General features: G+C 45.5%; 1 protein-coding gene across 1 annotated transcript in view; it reads right to left on the bottom strand.

The window, feature by feature from the left end:
• Window positions 1-6,870: 6,870 nt before the first annotated feature.
• Window positions 6,871-22,916, bottom strand: part of LOC141133854 (NACHT, LRR and PYD domains-containing protein 3-like) — a 162,596-nt gene continuing 146,550 nt past the window's right edge. Inside the window, exons 7-8 of the mRNA XM_073623437.1 lie at window positions 11,771-11,941; window positions 6,871-7,670 (exon numbers count right to left, since the gene is read on the bottom strand). Coding sequence (XP_073479538.1) covers window positions 7,487-7,670; window positions 11,771-11,941 — 355 coding nt within the window. The 3' untranslated portion in view covers window positions 6,871-7,486. The remainder of the gene's footprint in view (window positions 7,671-11,770; window positions 11,942-22,916) is intronic.

Here is a 22,916-nt window from a genome sequence, read left to right as displayed (position 1 = left end):
TTAAGAGAAGTGTTTTAAAGAATACTAAGAAAGGTATGTGAGCTTCCCTGCAGCTTTCCTTCTGCCTCTTTCCTGCTACTTCCCTTGTTTGTTTATTAAAGCATTGGAAAACCTACTCAAGTGTTTGGTGCTTATATCGTCCAGAGGTAAACTCAACGGAACCCCAGACCCAGTGCCGGTGAAACAGAGGTATCAAGAGTGAAGGTAACAACCCCGCTTAAACCAGCAGCTCCACCGTGAGTTATTGCTACATGTGGGGGCATCGTCCGGGATTTGTTGGCCATCAATTCTCGCAACCTGGAGAGGTGTTTCACCAGGAGTTTACGGTGAGAGCTGGACTTTGTTAATTTCTCAGGAAAAGAAGAGGTTAAAAGTTGCAGGACTTTATTTCTGACTGCATAGGCGGTGGGCGCCAGTAAAAGCCCGGGAGCTACGTGATCGGGAGAACAAGTGGTAGGAACCTACCCTACTTGATACCGCGTGGGACGCGTGTATGTGTTTGGCGCCAGAGAAGAAGAGAGGCCTCGTGATCGTGCTGAGAAGATCAGAGTGTGGCCATGTCTTTTTCAGCGATGCAGCCAATGATGGGACCAAGAATGTTCCCTGCGAGCACCGTGTCGAGTACTGTGCTGACCGGAACCCTGCTTACAGATACCGGTATTCGTCAGAAGCCGCAGGGGAGGTTTGTTCTCTATACTGCAGGAGATATCGAAGGGCTTGGCATGATTTGCCACAAATGTGAGGGACTGACCGTACATCTCCCTCTGTTTGGTCGCTGCCCGCAATGTGGAGAATATTTGTTTATGGTGGAGCAACCTACAATGTCACCCCGTGCTTATTGAATGGATTGGGCGACAGGTATCGCCACAGTAGAAGCTGCTACTGCTGTGGAAAGAGAAGGGCAGGCCGTGACTTTGCCTGTTGTTGCCGAGAATGTTCCGGAGAGAGACACTGCTTTTGCTGTCTCATCAGCGGACATTACTTTAAATTCTACGTCCACCACACCTATCCCTGTTGTACCTGTACAGAAGAAGGTGGGATATGTGAAGGCTTCCCGCGGCCGTGGTCGAGGCCTACCCCAGAGACTACCTGAACCGGATCCAACAAAGTCCACGACAGGAACGGGTGAGCAATTAATGGGAAATGTATCTGGGACTGTAAATAGATATCTGCCAGCAGAAGGGCTGGGAGATTCGGAGATAGATTCCATGTCGGATCTCTCCGGTGATGATGACCTGTTTGAGACTATGTCACAAGAGCTGTTATGGGCCCAAGGCGAAGATGCCGCTTCTGCTATGACTTTCCCTGAATGGACAGCCCTGAGTTCTGGGAAGACGTCACCTTGTGTGGAGCCACACAGCACTGTTACTGAGACATTGTCAAAAGTTGCTAGTTCACTTCAGACACCGGCTGGGTCTATGGTGAGCAAATCTTTGAATTCATGTGTGCCTACTGGTATGGGGAAAAATAGACCCTTACCAAAACTTGCACGTTTGCAGAGAATTTTGAACAAGCGTGTAGCTACGGAATATGGTTTGGAGTTCCCTTATGTTCCCCAGGACATAAGTGATTAAAGCTAACTGGGAGCTTTGGTACAGTGAAGCTGTTTTGGACTATTTGTCTGTGCCTAAGCCTTTCCGAAAGACTGGATGTTCTGTTAAAATGGATGAACGTTTCAGCGGATGTTTTATGCACTGGAATTTCGGTTGGCACATCTATGCTGACAGAGTGGTCATCTGCAGGCCCAGAAAAGATGACATTGTTTACTTTATCACTACAGTGGATAAACTGGGAAAAGCACTGACTTTGCCAGATCCCCAGTTTTATTGGTAATTATGGACTATGAAAAGAACTCTGAGTTAGTTAGTTAGTTAGTTAGTTAGTTAGTTAGTTAGTTAGTTAGTGTCAGTATATAGAGATCTTCATGGTCAAAATATAATGTTCACCCTGACGTCTTCAGATTCAAAGACTCTTCGCTAGCTGGACTTCTTTCATTTAAAAAGGAAAAAAGGAAAAAATGTACATATAAAGGGATGGACTCTTAAAGACTATTCTGATGTAGGTAGTGGGAAGAGAGTTTCATTTTTCAAATGAGGCTTTGCTCCTGAAATTGTATAGGTCGCATGTGTGTTTAATATGTTTTCCTTTTCAGGAACCATTTGATCTCCTTTCAAGCTGTTAGGCTTTTCAGCTAAGATAGATAGGGGGTTATGTACAGTCATAGGATGGTTTTGTTTAACTGCTTGCCGACCGCCGGCCGTCAATTGACGGCCAGGCGGCGCAGCTCTCGTGGCGGGCGGGCGTCATATGACGGCCTCGCTTTCCTAGGCCACCAGGGGGCGCGCGTGCGCCGCCGGCGGCGATCGCGCGCACCCGCCGTGTCACTAGGCACCCGGCGCGCGTGCCCGGCGGCCGCAATTACTGGTAACACAGCAGGACTGTGGATCTGTGTGTGTAAACACACAGATCCACGGTCCTGTCAGAGGAGAGGAGACTGATGGTGTGTTCCCAGTACAGAGGAACACCGATCAGTCTCCTCCCCTAGTGAGTCCCCGCCCCTTACAGTTAGAATCACTCCCTAGCAACACAGTTAACCCCTCGATCACCACCCCTCGTTAACCCCTTCCCTGCCTGTCACATTTATACAGTAATCAATGCATTTTTATAGCACGGATCGCTGTATAAATGTGAATGGTCCCAAATATGTGTCAAAAGTGTCCGATGTGTCCGCCGCAATATCGCAGTCACGATAAAAATCGCAGATCGCCGCCATTACTAGTAAAAAAAATAAAAAAAAATTAAAATGTTATAAATCTATCCCCTATTTTGTAGACGCTATAACTTTTGCGCAAACCAATCTATATACGCTTATTGCGATTTTTTTTACCAAAAATATGTACAAGAATACATATCGGCCTAAACTGAGAAAAAATTTGTTTTAAAGAAAAAAAAATTGGATATTTATTATCGCAAAAGGTAAAAATTATTGTGTTTTTTTTAAAACTTACCACTAAAAGAAAGCTCTATTTGTGGGGAAAAAATGATAACAATTTCATTTGGGTACAGTGTTGTATGACCGCGCAATTGTCATTCAAACTGCGACAGCGCTGAAAGCTGAAAAATGGCTTGGGCAGGAAGGGGGCGAAAATGCCCGGTATGGAAGTAAAGTCTTATTGAGGTGGTTAAGGATGTGAACATAATGTTTTACAAATGTTAATTTTGTAATGTCTTTTCTACTGTCTTTCCTTCTTCTTTAACTAAATCCAAGTTATAAGCTCAAATACCTGCTTTCAGGCTTGGGAGTCATTGTTTTGTGACAGACGTTGAGGACAACGTCTATTGTAGTGGGGGGGAGCATGTAGCGCTGGTAGATTTTTATCTACCGCTGTTAGGTAAATTTAGTGGGTCGCTTATTAGAGGGAGTTAGATTTGCCTCTGTTCCAGCTTGGCTGATGTTGCGTGTAGTTCCACACTGTGCCTGTGGGTGTCGTTGTCGCCATAGGCTAGTGTTGGAAAAGCAATGTGTTGAAGCGTATGAGTGCTCCTCTGTCCCAGAGATAACTCGGTGGAGGTGGTCCTCTGAGTTGCATTCTGGGAGAGGGTATTTATGGGACAGACGCCATGTTTTAGGGTTCGTTTTTCAGCCACCTGCTAGCCCTCCTGGCCGACAGGTATGCATTAAGAGTACCACCTCGTGGTCCTCCGTTCTGGAGGCCCACGTCACTGCGGCGTGTGGGTGGGCCCAGAAGCCTGTCTGGGGCCTACCACAGCAGCAGAGGAATGGACCTGAGCTGTCTATCTTGAGTGATGAAGCTGGACAACCAAGGAGATTCCAGGGGAGGACCACGCAGAGTGCTGGTCTGGAGAGGGGCCTGGTGACTCGGTTGAAGGACGTATCCTGAAGTAATCTTACAGTATAGTACTGCCGGGTTGGCTTAAAGGTTCAAGTACTGTGTCTGACTTTCATCACGAACCAATACATCCTGTGGCAGAGGATCGTACGGGTTTTATTCCAAACAAGTCTGTGGCAGAGACTTTTGTTCGTGCTACGTACTGGCTGCTAGACAAGTGAGAGAAGTCTATCCAGGCAGGCAAAGATTAAATCCCACAGGGGGAGCGCTTTCAACTACAAGTGATCAACATTCAGAGAAGTGTTCTAAAGAATACTAAGAAGGTATTTGAGCTTCCCTGCAGCTTTCCTTCTACCTCTTTCATGCTACTTCCCTTGTTCGTTTATTAAAGCATTGAAAACCTACTCAAGTGTTTGGTGCTAATATCATCCAGAGGTAAACTCAACGGAACCCTGGACCCGGTGCCGGTGAAACAGAGGTATCGAGAGTGAAGGTAACAAGCCCGCTTAAACCAGCAGCTCCACCGAGAGTTAGTGCTACAATTGTTAAAAAAAAATCTCATTGATGTCCCCCAGGGGAGTACCCAGCCCCCATACCCTCTTTATGGCCATTTACTTGCATTGAAAGCCTTCTAAATGGGGACTTTTGCAGTTCAGGTCCCATAAACTACAATGAGGATTGTCATTTGGGTCCAATATTTTTGTGATGTTCGAAAGTTCTGACATGAAAAGAACAAGAGGGTGTTCGGCCCATCACTAGTGAAAACACGTAATGCTCTGCAGTGGGATGGGTGACACATAATGCTCTGCAGTGGGATGGGTGAGATGTAATGCTCTGCAGTGGGATGGGTGATATGCAATGCTCTGCAGTGGGATGGGTGATATGCAATACTCTGCAGTGGGATGGATGATATGTAATGCTCTGCAGTGGGATGGGTGACACGTAATGCTCTGCAGTGGGATGGGTGACATGTAATGCTCTGCAATGGGATGGGTGACACATAATGCTCTGCAGTGGGATGGGTGACCTGTAATGCTCTGCAGTGGGATGGGTGACCTGTTATGCTCTGCAGTGGGATGGGTGACCTGTAATGCTCTGCAGTGGGATGGGTGATATGTAATGCTCTGCAGTGGGATGGGTGATACGTAATGCTCTGCAGTGGGTTGGGTGAAACATAATACTCTGCAGTGAGATGGGTGACAGGTAATGCTCTGCAGTGGGATGGGTGATATGTAATGCTCTGCAGTGGGTTGGGTAAAACGTAATGCTCTGCAGTGGGATGGGTGATATGTAATGCTCTGCAGTGGGATGGGTGACCTGTTATGCTCTGCAGTGGGATGGGTGATATGTAATGCTCTGCAGTGGGATGGGTGAGACATAATGCTCTGCAGAGGGTTGGGTAAAACGTAATGCTCTGCAGTGGGATGGGTGACACACAATGCTCTGCAGTGGGATGGGTGACCTGTTATGATCTGCAGTGGGATGGGTGATACGTAATACTCTGCAGTGGGTTGGGTGAAACGTAACACTCTGCAGTGGGATGGGTGACATGTAATGCTCTGCAGTGGGATGCGTGATATGTAATGCTCTGCAGTGGGTTGGGCAAAACGTAATGCTCTGCAGTGGGATGGGTGACACGTAATGCTCTGCAGTGGGATGGGTGACACGTAATGCTCTGCAATGGGATGGGTGACACGTAATGCTCTCCATTTGTTTTGGTGAAATGTAATGCCCTGCAGTGGGTTGGGTGACACGTAATGCTCTGCAGTGGGTTGGGTGACACATAATGCTCTGCAGTGGGATGGGTGACATGTAATGCTCTGCAGTGGGAGGGGTGACACGTAATGCTCTGCAATTGGATGGGTGACATGTAATGCTCTGCAGTGGGATGGGTGATATGCAATGCTCTGCAGTGGGATGGGTGACATGTAATGCTCTGCAATGGGATGGGTGACATGAAATGCTCTGCAGTGTGATGGGTGACCTGTTATACTCTGCAGTGGGATGGGTAATATGTAATGCTCTGCAGTGGGATTGGTGACACGTAATGCTCTGCAGTGGGTTGGGTAAAACGTAATGCTCTGCAGTGGGATGGGTGACACGTAATGCTCTGCAATGGGATGGGTGACACGTAATGCTCTGCAATGGGATGGGTGACACGTAATGCTCTGCAGTGGGATGGGTGAAATGTAATGCTCTGCAGTGGGATGGATGACACGTAATGCTCTGCAGTGGGATGGGTGACATGTAATACTCTGCAGTGGGATGGGTGACATGTAATGCTCTGCAATGGGAGGGGTGACACGTAATGCTCTGCAGTGGGATGGGTGACATGTAATGCTCTGCAATGGGAGGGGTGACATGTGATGCTCTGCAGTGGGATGGGTGACATGTAATGCTCTGCATTGGGATGGGTGACATGTAATGCCCTGCAGTGTGTTGGGTGATATGTAATGCTCTGTAGTGGGATGGGTGACACGTAATACTCTGCAGTGGGATGGGTGACACGTAATGCACTGCAGTGGGATGGGTGACATGTAATGCTCTGCAGTGGGATGGGTGACACATAATGCTCTGCAGTGGGATGGGTGACACGTAATGCTCTGCAGTGTGTTGGGTGATATGTAATGCTCTGTAGTGGGATGGGTGACACGTAATGCTCTGCAGTGGGATGGGTGACATGTACTGCTCTGCAGTGGGATGGGCGACACATAATTCTCTGCAGTGGGATGGGTAATGCATAGAATGCATTAAGGTGAAAAAATTTTTACCTTTACAACCCCTTTAAGGATCAGAAAGAGAAAATAAAAGCTGAGAGTTCATATGACTTTACTCTGATATCATTCCATTCCGGACATTCTCTTCATATCCGGATCCGTGTATTACCTGAGAGGGGGAGGGACTCCCACACACCATCTTCTTATCTTCTTCTCTCTATAGATACAATCCTGCGTCCTCTTCCTCCATACCTTCATAGAAGAATAAAATGAGAGTGTTAGAGGAGGAAATGTTGCTGTGATGATGGAGGAGGGGGGAGGGGCTCATACTGTGCTCTGTAAGAAATGATGTAAAAGTGAGGGGCCCTCACCATGGCAGGGGCCACACACTCATGTCCATCCAACCATTGGGATAGCAGACTGTATGACTGGTGTGCTGGGCTGTCATGTGTACAGAATGAGAACACACATCTGATTGGCTCAGTTATACTGACACATTGGATGGACCTCGGGGGATGGGGGGTTATTTTTCTGTAAAGGTAAAACCTTGTGGAAGATTGGAGGACCTGACTAAGATTATTATTGGTGGATCTGATTTTCCCCATCCCCCATCTGTAATGATAAAACTTGGGATGAGAAATAAATTCTCCATCATCTGGGAAATCTGTGACTGGCCCAGGAAATCTCAATCATCTCTCTCATTATCTGTAGAACTACAGAGACCTCCAATGGGTTCTACAGAAATTGTATAGAATGTTTGTCACCCGTCCTTCCATTTTCATTACAGTGCAGCCCGGGTGTCAGAAGACCTCCCAACAACGTCCCACCTCCATCATCTCATCACCATCCAATGTTGTCTACATTTTACTATTCACATTCTAAGACTTAGTATGTGTGTTACCTCCAATAGAACAGATCTTACCCTTCTCTATACACAGAGAAGCCGGCACTTCGGAGGTCCGCACAACGTCGTCTCTCTTCTGACTCCGATATCTTCTCATCATCATCCAATATTATCTGCAGATAGGTCAGAGTTCGGTTTGTGGAGATAACGGAGCAAAGATCATCACAGCACCATAATGTCCCTTTACAGCCCCAAACCCTGGAGGGAGAAGCAGGAAAGAGGTGAAATGTTCTTCCAGGGAGGAGCAGAAGTAGACACATCCAATGAATAATCAGTGGGCGGGGTCTTAGAGAATGAAATGTTCTTCCAGGGAGGGGCAGAAGTAGACACATCCAATGAATAATCAGTGGGCGGAGTCTTAGAGAATGAAATGTTCTTCCAGGGAGGGGTAGAAGTAGACACATCCACAGACATTTATATGTATTTTATATCTCAGATTGAAATCTTCCCTTCCCCCTCCCCGGGGGCGGAGCTCGTCATTTCCGCCCTGCAATGCCTCCTGGGAGATTTGTGTCATCAATCGGCATCGCCGGGCCGTACCATCCCATGATTTGTAAACCGGAAATGACGTAATGCGAGGCGGCAGCCATTTATAAAAAGGGTAACCAGGCTTTTGTTGCCATGGTGACCAAATCTTCTTATACACAGTGATGGGCGGTGGGGGAGGGGCTGGAACATCTCATCTCTCATTACATACAAAGCCCGGGGGGTGGAGGGGACACACCATTACAAATCATTTATAATACAGGAATAGGAGGGGGCAGTTTTGATTGGACAATTCTGATGAGGCAATAGGATGGGGCAATTTTGGGGCAACAAGATGGGTGCAGCTTTCATGTTCAGTTTTGATGGGGCAATTTGATGGGACAGTTTTCATGGTGGCAGTTAATGGAGCAATTTTGATGGGGCAAGTTTGATGACGGCAATAGGCAGTTTTGATGGGGGTAATAGGATGAGGCAGTTTTGATGGGGCAATTGTGATAGGGGCAATTTGATGGGGGTAGTATTATGGGGCAATTTGATGGGGGCAATAGGATGGGGCAGTTTTGATGGGGCAATTTTGATGGGGGCAGTTTTGATGAGGCAATTTTATGGGACAGTTTTGATGGGGCAGTTTAATGAGGGCAATAGGATGGGGCAGTTTTGATGGGGCAATTTTATGGGGCAGTTTTGATGGGGCCATTTTGATGGTGGTAGTATGATGGGGCAGTTTTGATGGGGGCAGTTTTGATGGGGGCAATAGGATGGGGCAGTTTTGATAGGGCAATAGGATGGGGCAGTTTTGATGGGGGCAAATTTGATGGGGGCAATTTTGATGGGGGCAATTTTGATGGGGCAATTTTATGGGGCAGGTTGATGAGGGCAAATGGATGGGGCAGCTTTGATGGGGCAATTTTATGGGGCAGTTCTGATGGGGCAATTTTATGGGGCAGTATGATGGGGCAGTTTTGATGGGGGCAGTTTTGATGGGGGCAGTTTTGATGGGGCAATAGGATGGGGCAGTTTTGATGGAGGCAATTTTGATGGGGCAGTTTTGATGGTGCAATTTTATGGGGCAGGTTGATGAGGGCAATAGGATGGGGCAGTTTTGATGGGGCAATTTTATGGGGCAGTTTTGATGGGGCAGTTTGATGAGGGCAATAGTATGGGGCAGTTTTGATGGGGGTAATAGGATGGTGGCAGTTTTGATGGGGCAATTTGGTGGGGCAGCTTCTGCAAAAGTAATTAAGCAATGGTAATTGTAAATGATAAATGATTTCTGTACAGATGATTGATTGATATATATATATATATATATATATATATATATATATATATATATATATATGACATGGACATTCTCTGTATTGGTGATTTAAGCACAAGAGACTCCATTTTGTTCTGACTGATGAAATGTGTTCTGTGATCTTCACCTCACACACAGACACATCTTCTACTAGAAGCTCTCTATGTCTCTACTCCCCCCTCCCCCCTCCAGGTTTTACTTTTACAATTGTTCTATTCTCCAGCTTTTAATAATATATTTCTATTTCTTAGCTTTTAATAATATCTCACACCTCCCCTTTCTTATCTATGTATAAAATAACATGTAATAATACATTTTTGCACGGAACGGACATTTTACACACAGTGATTGAGTCCTGTGAATCTCTTCCTGCAGCTTCACTATTAACTTTTGTTTTAGAGAAATAATTCCAGAACAATATATATATATATATAATCTGCACAGAAACAAGGGATATCATTTACAATTATCATCTTTTATAAAGTAATTACCTTTTGCAGGAGATTTTTGTATTTCTAGATTTATAACCTTTGTAAATGTAGATAAATGTCCTGCTTCCTGGAGGGGGAGGGGAGGTTTCCATAGTTAAGGGGCGGGAACTTCCTCTGACACTATTGTTGCTATGGAAACCCGACCTACAACCTATTACACGGCTCGTGCTGCTCTGAGCATGTGCGAGATCTGGAGGTGCATGCTGGGTAACCATGGAATACAGGAAGAGATACAGTCTGGCTTCAGATGCCCACACATAAGATGGTGGCGGCCTGCTGGGACTCACAAAAGTAAGAAAACAATGCTGCAAAAATACAAAGCGGACCTTGGATTACAGCGTACCTTTACTAGAATACATTCATCATGAGGATTATAGGGGAAGTTTATCTACAAAGTAACATTTCTCCCGGAGCTTCGCTTTATATATACAAGTGTCTTAAAAGTCCCCCTTAGGGGTATTTATTTTGTTTCTAACAAGTTTTTGGATGTGGCACTACTGAGAGGAAATCCTCACCGACTCCATTTCTACAATTACTGTATAAAGTTCTTAGTTTTCTGTATAAAGTGTATTAATACCAATTCATTATTCTGCAGCACATTGTTCCAGCACTGAGGTTGTGGTAGTAGCAGACATATATTGTATGTAGTATTTGCTTTGTATTATAATTTTTGTTGTGTAATTATTATTTGGAAGTATCAGGATCAGGTGGTTCGGTGGTTTGTTACATAGCTACACAGCCGTATAGTAACACTGGGGTTGTGGTAACACTTACCTCTGTCTGCAGGTAGGTTGTCTGTCTGTGTAATATAGAGCAAAGCTACACTAGTTTGTTATTTAGTGTATAAAATATGTACAAAGATAAAGAATGACAGAAAATACAACTAAGACAAAAGGACAGACACAGTCTGGCTGTGAGAATAAAACAGAAATAAACTTTTTCTGAGGATTATCCTGTGACAGGAACATGTCAGGAACATCCTCTATTCACCGGTTAGACTGGCACCATGGGAATCACCCCGTCCATATCTCAGGATCCTCAATTTATAGATGTGGGTGGAGTTTAGCCATCAGCCAATCAACCCTGGGGGAGTGTTCCCTGCCCAGCCCACAAGCCGGTTCTGTGTTCTGAAGGAACCAGAGCTAAATGGGTCATGAATGGTTCTGATGGATGAGGATTGGATTTCCAACACCGGCATGTCAGTCTGATCCCAACAAGACCAATCAGTGCTTGTCTGGTGTGATCAGACTCCATAGAACCATTCTGGGGGTTTCTCCTGGATTCTATCCTCACTACACATACAATGTTATATGTACATGTACCCCAATATGTCTACAATCAGGAGGAATTATTTCCATCTCTCTACAACTAATATTTTATTTTATATGAGAGATAAAATAGATTCCTCTGATCTCTGATATAAATCAATGTCTGGCAGACAGTTCGGGGTCTTCTCACTGTATCGGCCTCGTCCTCTGCTGGGCTTGTAGATGAAATGACTAGGACTTCTCTTGGAGGCTCAGTGAGGTGACAATTTTACATCTACAAGGATGGGGGGATTTTATTGGCATCTAGGGGTCACTTCTGGTCTAGAGACTCGCTCTGTCCTTCCAGATTCTAATTGAGGACCATCTTTTTATGATTGGTCAATGAATGAAGAGAATATGGAGTCCTGTGCATCTTCTGGTCTTTTTCAGGACCGAATTCAGCCCAAAATTCTGTCTGAAATCGGCCCTGAAACGGTGAATGGAGACGCACCGGACCCCCTGCTGTGAGCCGCTGTGAACTCCAGTGTGACCCCAGCCAAAGTCTGATCTCTGATAGTCAGTGGAGGGGGAGGGGATGAAAGCCAATAACAGCGAGTGACCTGAAGGACTATGATGAGAACACCCAGTGTAACCGGCCAATCAGAAGTCTGTCTTTGCATAACTTTCATCTAGGTGACATGTCTGGATCCCTCACATAGAAGATTTATACCAGAATCCTGCAGAATATTATATCATTTATAGGATAATTCTCACCTCAGACTCTGCAGAGTACAGCCAGGATGTCTGAGCCCCTCACATAGAAGTTTTATTCCAGAGTCTTCCAGTTTATTCCCTGATAAATCCAGTCTGGTGAGGGATCGATTATTGATAAGAATGGATCTGAGATCATCACAGGCGGAGGAAGTCACACCACATTCCACCAACCTGCAGAGACAAATCCAGACACATGATATTATATTATAAGATGAATATGAGGAATTATTCCCATTTAGACCCCTTTCACACTGGGGCGGTTTGCAGGCGGTATTGCGCTAAAAATACCGCCTGCAAACCGCCCCTAAACAGCCTCCGCTGTTTGTTCAGTGTGAAAGCCCAAGGGCTTTCACACTGAAGCGGTGCGCTGGCAGGACGGTGAAAAAAGTCCTGCAAACCGCTTCTTTGGAGCGGTGAAGGAGCGGTGTATTCACCGCTCCTAAACCGCTCCTGCCCATTGAAATCAATGGGACAGCGCGGCTATACCGCGGCCATACCGCGGCTATAGCCGCGCTGTACGAGTGATTTTAACCCTTTTTCGGCCGCCAGCGGGGGTTAAAACCGCACCGCTAGCGGCCGAAAACAGCTGCAAGAACGACGGTACAGCAGCGCTAAAAATAGCACTGTTGTACCGCCGATGCCCCCACCGCCCCAGTGTGAAAGGGGCCTTAGTGAAAAGTAACATAACATCACTAGAGCGGAATATCAGGATATACAGAATGTTATACAGAGGAAAGATCTTGTTATTAGGGAAGCTGATAAAGGTGAAGCTGTTGTAGTACTTATGTCTACACAGTATAAAGAGGGGGCACTGTGACAGCTCAGTGACCCCCTTATGTACCTGATTATTAAGCAGGACCTCACACAGTGTCTCATACAGGGGCTTCTGAAATTAATGGATAAAGGAAAGGATCTGGGGGGTTTATGAAATAAAACAGCAGAATTTCTGATGGTGGATACCCCAGTGACCCTAATATTCCATCACCTTCCTAAAGTCCACAAATCAGGAGTTCCCATCGAAGGTCACCGGATTGTGGCAGGAATAGGATCCCTTATAGAGAATGTAGGGGGGAGGGGTGGATATACATTTCCAGCCTTTAGTGCTGAGACTTCTGGGATATATTAGAGATACAAGTACTATATTGGTGGATGTTCCACATTTACAATGGGATTCTACATTCACATGGGGGACACTTCACATTAAAGCACTTTATTCTTCCATCCCCCATTCTTTAGTGTCTCCAGCAATCAGATATCATCTCCATAGATATAGATCATATACTAGGATGTTACAGGAATTATTACAGAGGATGGAAAGGATGAAGGTTATTTACCTTAACCACTTCAGCCCCGGAAGGATTTATCCCCTTAATGGCCAGAGCACTTTTTACAATTTAGCACTGCGCTGCTTTATCTGGTAATTGCGCGGTCATGCAATGCTTTACACAAACAAAATGTGTGTCCTTTTTTTCCCACAAATAGAGCTTTATTTTGGTGGTATTTTATCACCTCTGGGATTTTTATTTTTTTTGCAATATAAATGAAAAAAGACCGAATATTTTGAAAAAAAAATATTTCTATTTTTTGTTATAAGAAAAATCCAATAAACTCAATTTTAGTCATATATTTAGGCCAAAATGTATTCAGACACATGTCTTGGGTAAAAAAATGTAATAAGTGTATATTTATTGGTTTGTGCAAAAGTTATAATGTCTACAAACGATGGTACATTTACTGGAATTTACACAGCTTTTAGTTTATGACTGCCTATCTCATTTCTTGAGGTGCTAAAATGACAGGGCGGTACAACCCCCCCAAATCACCCCATTTTGGAAAGTAGACACCCCAAGAAATTTGCTGAGAGGCATGTTAAGCAAATTGAATACTTTTTTTGTCACAGCTGATTGAAAAATGATAAAAGAAAGAAAAAGTACACAAAGTTGTCACTAAATGATCTATTGCTCACACAGGCCATGGGTATATGTGGAATTACACCCCAAAATACATTCTGCTGCTTCTCCTGAGTACGGGGATACCACATGTGTGAGACTTTTTGAGAGCCTAGCCGCGTACAGGACCCCGAAAACCAATCACTACCTTCAGGATTTCTAAGGGCGTAAATTATTGATTTCACTCCTCACTACCTATCACAGTTTCTGAGGCCATGAAATGCCAAGATGGCATAAAACCCCCCAAATGACCCCATTTTGAAAAGTAGAGACCCCAAGATATTTTCTGAGAGGTATGGTGGGTATTTTGCCGATCTCACTTTTTGTCACAAAGTTTTGAAAATTTAAAAAAGAAAAAGAAAAAAAAAATGTCCTTTTCTTTCTTAATTTTTAAAAACAAATGAGACCTGCAAAATACTCACCATGCCTCTCAGCAAATATCTTGGGGTGTCTACTTTCCAAAATGGGGTCATTTGGGGGGTTGAACTGTCCTGGCATTTTATGACCAACATTAGAAGCTTATGTCACACATCACCCACTCTTCTAACCACTTGAACCACCAAGTCCTTTCTGACACTTTTTTTTTTTACATGAAAACATTTTTTTTGCTAAAAAATTACTTTGAACCCCCAAACATCATATGATAAATGTTTTTGCCATACCAGAAAAACTAGAGAGTTTGCCACATCCCTGTATATATAGAGAAAGTTAGAATACCCCCAATTGGGACTTTAAATTGGCAAAAACAGTGGAGTGCAGTAGAATACAAAAGTACGTATATAGAGTAGTTTCTCTCCAGTAACCAAGAACACTTTCTGGTAACCAAATCCGGTACCCAACGTGTTTCAGGTTCAAAGTCCTTTCATCAGGGGTATTTGTATAGGAGATTTTAAATTTGAGATATGGTGAATGGCACCGCAATCAAACATACAGAGTATTCAGGCAAGACTGAAATTAACATTGTCAGTGGATGGCATATGTAGAGGTCTAATTCAACCTATATTTGAAATGTAATGACCCGCAGGAAAGGAACGTGTCAGTGGTCCCTCAGGCCAGAGAATGTGCAGCTGGAAATGATAACTTTACAGCTTCTATGGAGATCTCTTAGTAGGGGTCAGAATAGTACATTGGTCAGGGTCCTGTGTAAATGATGACACTATGTTGGAATGCTGTGTACCGTTCCTTAAGCTATGTACAGGGGGTCCATAAGGAACGCCATCCAGTCTGGCAAAGTCTGCAGACATATATATCATTTATGGTCAAAGCCCTATGGCCGATACGGATATGAACAATTAGACTTACCATAATACCTACAACATGAAATGGACCTGAAGTGTGCCCTGGTCTGATGGTCGGTATACCAAAATAAGGGGGCATACCCTAGATTAGAAATGAATATTTTGTGAAGAGAAATGAATTTGAGAAATGTCCTGAAAAGGGGATGGAAGGGTGGGTACCGCGCACAGGAAATCAACAAAGACCACAGGCGAGCGGGCTGGTTAAATACCCCCCGGGCTCCTCCCATAAATTCAGACCACCATACTGGCCTTCCTACTTATGGTCAAAGCCCTATGGCCGATACGGATATGAACAATTAGACTTACCATAATACCTACAACATGAAATGGACCTGAAGTGTGCCCTGGTCTGATGGTCGGTATAACAAAATAAGGGGGCAAAAACATTCAGGTAGGGGTGTAGTTTTATTAGTTTTAGTTTTATTTATTGAGCAAGTTTGGTGAATGCTTGTGCCGTTTCCACCTAAGGAGTGGGGATGTACCGAGGTAGGCAGAGTTTCCAATGCTAAGTCTCTTAATGACGTGGTCTGGGACCCATGCCGAAATGCTGCCAAGGCTGCCCCAATACTAAAGAGTGACCGGAGTACTGACTGGGGTCGAGGTGTAGGCTGCGTAGAAGAACCCCCAGGTGTTTGATGAACTGGCAGGCACTCAAGGGTTGCCCGAAAAGGTAATAGGGGACTAGAGTTTGGTTGTACCGGTAGGAGTGACAGTAGGTGGTCGAGTATGATTACAGGACACCGGACATTGTTTATTTTATAGAGATGGATATCTATTGTGGAGCTTGATTGCTGGGTTTTAGACACTGCAAGGTGGAGGATGAAATGGTGTTGGTAGCAAGCCAACTACACAGAACTTGGCCTGCGGGATTGCTGCGGGTGAACTCGCTGGGCCGCCAGAACTCGTAGTAGGCTGAGTAAATGGCTGCTTGTATGAGCAAACTGGGAAGAAGGCCAAATGGCGAACTAGTAAAGATAGTAAACATGTCCCCGAAGATGGCAGCCTGGAATGAACGTACAGTGGACATTAAACTGGTGTTGCCAAGATAATTGCTCCAGCCTGTGCAGGAAGGACATAACAGAGCGATGAGGACCTAGCTTCATCAAGAAGATCGCCTCGGACCGGTTGTCGGTGGCGAAAGCCACGGCCTGTCCTGTCCAGATATGACCCTAGAGCTGAGCGGCTGCCATGACCGGGTATAGCTTGAAGAGGGAAGAAGTCTGTGTAAACACAGGGTTTAGGAGTGTCTCTGGAGGCCATGTTCTTGTAAACCAATGGTGGCCAAAAATTGCAGCGAAGCCTGTGGAGGCTGTGGCATCTGTCACTACCTGGGGTGATAAGGGCGACATAGATGGTATAAACATTGATATACCGATCCATGTAGTACGGAACCTTCTGGCATTGATAGGTCCGCCACCGCCGCGGCGTCTAAATTAAGGATCTGCAAGGGGTCCTGTGTGTGGGAGAGGAAGACACAGAAGATCGATCCTGGGGAAATGACCTGTATTGCAAAATTGAGCATTCCCAGGAAAGACTGAAGCTGCTTCTTAGTACACGCGGGGAACTGGCCTGATGCGGGTCAGCTTGTCAAGGGGGAGGCTGGCCTGCGTGGGGTTGTTAGTTCGGAAGAGGTTATTGTAGACCTCGGTTCCGGATTGTTGAGTTTTGGAGACCGCAAGCTGAAGGACGTAATGGTTTTATCAGCGAGTCAAGTGGTGTCTACATAGTACCTGGCTGCCAGTGCCAGTAAAAGTGAATTTGTTAGGCCGTAGAAAACCACAGAGGGCCAGATAGATGGCTGCTTGGATGACTAGACTGGGGAACGTCTGAGGTTTGTGACATGTCCCTAAAGATGGCAGTTGTGATGGGCAAGCGTTGCCATTAGCTATGGGCTGATGCTTCTGGATGCCACGTAGAAAGGATCTTACTGTATGGGCCGTAAACACAGACGGCTCTCTGGGGTACTGTAAGGACAGGAAATGCTGGATGCTGGCTAGGTATAGCCTGATAGTGTTGTGAGAAGGAGCCAGCTGTGTGTGGCAATTCGATACCTGGTGCGGGATGGAACCTGAACTCAACTGACCTAAGCGAGAAATGATACAGAAAATGGTGAGTGGCTCGTGTGAAGATGCCACTGGAGACAACTGGCCAATTAAGTGCCACTGAAGAATGATGTGTGACTGATTGTGTGCCACTGGGAATGTGTTTGTACTGATTGCAAGAAGTCATGCTAAGATGCGAGGCCTGCAATGATTGCAAGAGTTGTGCTTAAATACGTGCTTGCAACAATTGCAAGGGAGTTTGTGTCAATGGAGATGTATTTGCAGTGACTGTGAGAAGTCCATATTACTGCATGTGCTTGCACGGACTGCAAGAAGTTATGCTTGGATGCATGTTTGCAAGTAGTTATGCTAAGATGCGTGTCTTGTAATGATTGTAAGCGTTGTGCTTAAGGCTCTGTTTCCACTATTGCGTCCCCAAAGTCACGCGATTTACACTGTGACTTTACAATGCGATGTTGCGATTTGATGCGACTTTAAAAATGACTTTGTGCAACTTTGATGTTCTGCGATTTAGCCAGAGTGATGTAATTCCTTATCCTGCTTAGTTATTTCCCCTTCCTGTCTTCCATACTCACGTACATCAATATAGGAAGTGATGTATTTGGGAGGAGCAGAGATCATGTGCTTCCGTAGACTTCCGTGGAAGTCATAACAAAGTCGCGGTGTCAGACATGTACATGCGACTGCATTGCGACTTAATACCTTTCTATGGAGACCAAAATGCACCGAAGACGGAACAAAGTAGTGCAAGAACCTTTTTTGGAGACGCTGCGACTTAAGTCGCACTAATTAGAACGGGGACCATTGAAATACATGGGTTTTGACTTGTCATGCGACTTGACATGTGTCAAGTCGCAAAACAAGTCGCAGTAGTGGAAACAGAGTCTAAATGTGTGCTTGCAATGATTGCAAGGAAGTTTATGTCGCTGGAGATGTGTTTGTGGTGACTGTGAGAAGCTCATATTAATGCATGTGCTTGCAAAGACTGCAAGAGTTATGCTTGGATGTGTGCTTACAACGATTGCAAGAAGTTGTAATTGGCTGCGTACTTGAAAGGACTGCAACAAGTTATGCTTGAATGCATGCCTGCAATGTTTGCAAGAAGTTTATGATTGGATGCGTGTTTGCAATGATTGCAAAAATTGTGCTTGGATGTGTACTTGCAACGATTGCAAGAAATTATGTTTCAACGTGTGCTTGCAACACATGCAAGAAGTTTATGCTTGGACGCGTGCTTGTGTAAAATTGTTTTTTTTTGTGTATGAAATTTAGTCCGATATGAATCGGTTGTAAAGTGTATGAAATGAATCCGATATGAATCGGTCATATGAATTCATTCTGATAAGAACCGATTGTAGAGTGTATGAAAATTAATCCAATATAAAATTGGACTGTGGAGAGTATGAATATGGATCGGATATGAATCGATGTGCCACCGACGCGACTAGATTTGAATCAAACTGTAGCGTGTATGAAATTAAACCGATACAAATCTTTTGTATGTTGTATACAATGAATCCTGATACGAATCGGTTTGTAAAGTGTATGAAATGAAACCAACATAAATCGGATTGTGCGACTATAAGGGGGGATAGTAGTGAGGCGAAGGTTTTAACAAATGAATTGGGACCACGACTGAACTTCGAAGGAAGACGGGGTGTGGCTTTTTTTTTTTTTTGAACTTTGACTGACTTGGAGGAAATGACAGATGACAACCGGTGAAGGGTTTGACTACCTGACTTGAAAAGTGACTTGTAACGTGTTTAAGCGACAGATGCATGAAATTAAATAAAATGAGTGAAATGTTTATGCCATGATAGAGGCAAAAATCGGTGTGCCGTGACTGCGCCAATGAGGCCAAGCCAACTGGGGCCTGCCGGGATGAATCGATGCCTGACGGATGCCCTGGACTCGAGTCGGGGCGCGGCATGTGACAACTAAATGAATCAAATGTTTCGCCATGATAGAGGCACGAATCGGTCGTGCCGCAGCTGCGACTGACAGCAAACCGGACTCTGGAGCATGTACTGAAATGAGGCAAAAGGAGAAACACTAATGCACACCGGAACAAATCGGTGCATCACGGATGCGACTGGATTTGAATCGGAGTGCGGTATGCAACAGTGAAATGAATGAAATGTTTGCCCTGACAGAGGCACGAATCGGTCATGCCGCGATTGCGACTGACAGAGAACCAAGCTCTGGTGCAGGTGCTAGATGAGGCCGAAAACATTTTATTTATTTATTTATTTATTTATTTATTTATTTATTTTCTTTCGACTGCAACAAACGACGAGTCAGACTGTGGAGCATAGAATGAAATGAGGCCAAGACAACTGGGGCACGCCGGAACGAATTGGTGCATCACGGATGCTACTGGATTTGAATCGGGGCGCAGTACGTGATAGTGAAATGAGTGAAATGAGTGAAATGAGTGAAATGATGAAATGAATGAAATGATTTGTCATGACAGAGGCACAAGTCGATCATGCCGCGACTGCGACTGACAACGAACCGGACTCTGGAGCATGTACTGAAATGAGGCCAAACAACAACTGGGGCACACCGGGACGAATCGGTGCATCATGGATGCGACTGGATTCGAATCGGAATGTGATACGTGACAGTGAAATGATTTCCCATGACAGAGGTACGAATCGGTGAGCCGCAAACTGCGACTGACAATGACCGGACTCTGAAGCATGTACTGAAATGAGGCCGAATAACAACTGGGGCACATCGGGATGAATCGGTGCATCACAGATGCGACTAGATTCGAATCGGAGTGCGGTACATGACGGTGAAATTCGTGAAATGAGTGAAATGATTGAAATGATAAGCCATGACAAAGGCACGAATCTGTGTGCCGTAACTGCGACTGATAATGAACAAGACTGTGGAGCATGGTATAAAACATGAGACAAGAACAAGTGAGACACGGCTGGACAAACAGGTGCGAAGCGGACGCAATTGGATTCGAATCAGAGTGAGGTACGTAAAATGAATGAAAAATGTATTATAAATGATAGAAGCATGAATCGGTGGCTGAGTCCTATGGCTATGTGCAGGGTTTCTTAACAAATGACTCGTAAGTTCCATATCGGTGTTTGAGCGACACGGTATCTAACAAATTGTGATACATGATATAATGAAATGTCAACGAAACCCTACCTGCGACCGCCCACCCAGACACATTTGTATGAAAAACTACGGACGGGAACGGAAGCCTCTCAGAAACTGCGAACGGGAACCGAAAGCCGTTGAAATTTCGAACGTGCAATTTCACGAACGCCAACGAGTTGGAAGAGTCGGCCTAGTGACGTAACGTACCGCGCACAGGAAACCGACAAAGACCACAGGCGAGTGGGCTGGTTAAATACCCCCCGGGCTCCTCCCATAAATTCAGGCCACCATACTGGCCTTCCTACATATCATATATTTTTTTAAAGAGGCCCTATAGATTAAAATGGTGGGTGTTATATTTTTTTTCACAAAGTATTTGCACAGTGATTTTTCAAACACAATTTTTTGGGAAAAAACTATTTTTTGAATTGTAATGCACAAAAACACACTATATTGCCCAAATGTTTAGTGAAATATAAAATATGATCTTATTCCGAGTACATAGATACCAAACACGACATGCTTTAAAATTACGCACACCCGCACAGCGGCAACAAACTATATACATTTTAAAAAGCCTTTAAAGGTTATCACTTTAAATTTACAGAGGACAGAGAACATCTACTGCTAGAATTACTGCCCTCGATCTGACGTTTGTGGTAATACCTCACATGCATGGTGCAAATGCTGGTCACATATGTCTCGAGACTGACACTTGCATTCACCTTTATGCGTGTGCAAGGGGGGGACAGGGGTGGTTTTATTTATTTATTTAAATCATTTATTTTGCTTTTTTATTTTATTTTTACACTGTCCCTTTCATTTTATTTTTTAATCATTTTTATTGTTATCACAAGGAATGTAAATATCCCCTATGATAGCAATATGTAGTGACAGGTACTCTTTTTTTTTTTTATTTTTGATCTCTCCTCAGCCCTTAATCACTAGCCTACTGCCCACCGTCATATGACGGCGGGACGGTAAGCCTATTGTTCTGGGCGGACGTCATATGACGTCCGCCCGTTTAAACAGGGCATGCGCGCGATCGTGAGCGTGCAGCCCTGTACTGTCGGTGGCGGCGTGTCACCGAGACACCGCTCGTCACCGACAGGGGTGAACAGCCACTGGGCATGGCTGTTTACCACGTGATCGGCCGTGATGAAGTCACGGCCGATCACTAATGGTACATCCCGCATTGCACGGCGCATGCACGGGATCGTGAGTGCGCTGCGCGTGCATGTCGGTGGCGGCGTGTTCCCCGGGAACACTGCTCGTCACCGACGATAGTTTACAGTCATTGGCCAGTTCTGTGTACCATGTGATCGGCTGTGATCCATTCACAGCCGATCACTAACTGTAAACAAAGAGCTGTCACTAGCTGTTACTAGCCCTTCTCTCCTCACACACCGTTTCCAGTGTGAGGAGAGAAGAGCCAGGAGCAGTGAGTTACAGATCTTTGTATTGTAGTGTTTGCACCAACACCACTTCTGTCCCATCGCCCCCCCCCAATCGTCATCTGTCACCCAACAGTCACCCCATAAAAAGTGCACCTGTCACATAGAGACTGCCATTAGTGACCATCAGCGGTGCCCTGTCACCCATCACCCATCGGTGACCTGCCCTGTCACCCGTCACCCACCAGTGACCGTGCCCTGTCACCCATCACCCACCAGTGACCATCAGCGGTGCACCCGTCACCCATCAGTGACCGTCGCCTGTCAGTGACCGTCGCCTGTCAACAATCTGTGACTATCACCTGTCACCGTCCGTGGCCTGTCACCCATCAGTGACCGTGCCCTCTCACCCGTCACCCATCAGTGACTGTGCCCTGTCACCCATCAGTGACCATCAGCGGTGCACCTGTTGTCACCCATCAGTGACCGTCGCCTGTCAACTATCTGTGACCATCGCCCATCACACCATCACCTCTCAGTGAACGTCACCTGCCACCCATCGCACAGCCCATCAGTGACCGTCACCTGCCACCCATCTGTCACCCGCCGCACAGCTACCCACCACACAGCCATGTCCAAAAGAGGATATACTAGTGAGGAGGCATTCCAGATCCTCTCTATGACTGATGAGAGCACCGGGGAGTTCTCATCAGAGTCCAAATCTGATTCCGAATCAAATTCGGCATTTGAACTGATCGAGAGTAGCAATGATTTGGATGAAGAATGGGTCCCTCCTAAAAGGGCACGACACTCTGGAAACCAGGAAGCCGCCAGCAACCGGGATTATATTCCCAGGCCCAGTACCAGCTCTGCTGCCTGAAATAGGCCCCAGGAAGAAAGGCCCAGTACCAGTGCTGCCGCCAGAAATAAGCCCCAGGAACAAAGGCCCAGTACCAGTGCTGCCACCAGAGATAGGCCCCGTGCACAAATGCCCAGTACCAGTGCTGCCACCAGAGATAGGCCCCACGCACAAATGCACAGTACCAGTGCTGCCACATCACACCTAAGTTCCAGCACAGGAAATTCAACTCCCCCAACTACTGGAGTGTCACGTCCCCCAAGAGCCAGGGCCGCTACCTATATGCCAGATGGTCTTGCCAACCCAACATGGCTACCTTCCAACTCAGGATCACCAAATATTCCCCCTTTCACAGCACAGCCAGGTGTTCAGGCCAACACCCAAAATTTTACAGAGATCAATTTTTTTCACCTGTTTTTGCCCGACACTTTGCTGCAGTTCATTGTGGACCAGACAAATT

The sequence above is a fragment of the Aquarana catesbeiana genome, linkage group LG03 (assembly GCF_042186555.1).
Source record: "Aquarana catesbeiana isolate 2022-GZ linkage group LG03, ASM4218655v1, whole genome shotgun sequence".
NCBI classification, from domain to species: Eukaryota; Metazoa; Chordata; class Amphibia; order Anura; family Ranidae; genus Aquarana; species Aquarana catesbeiana.
Note: the sequence above shows the minus strand (reverse complement) of the source record. Positions and strands in the feature narration are given on the sequence as shown.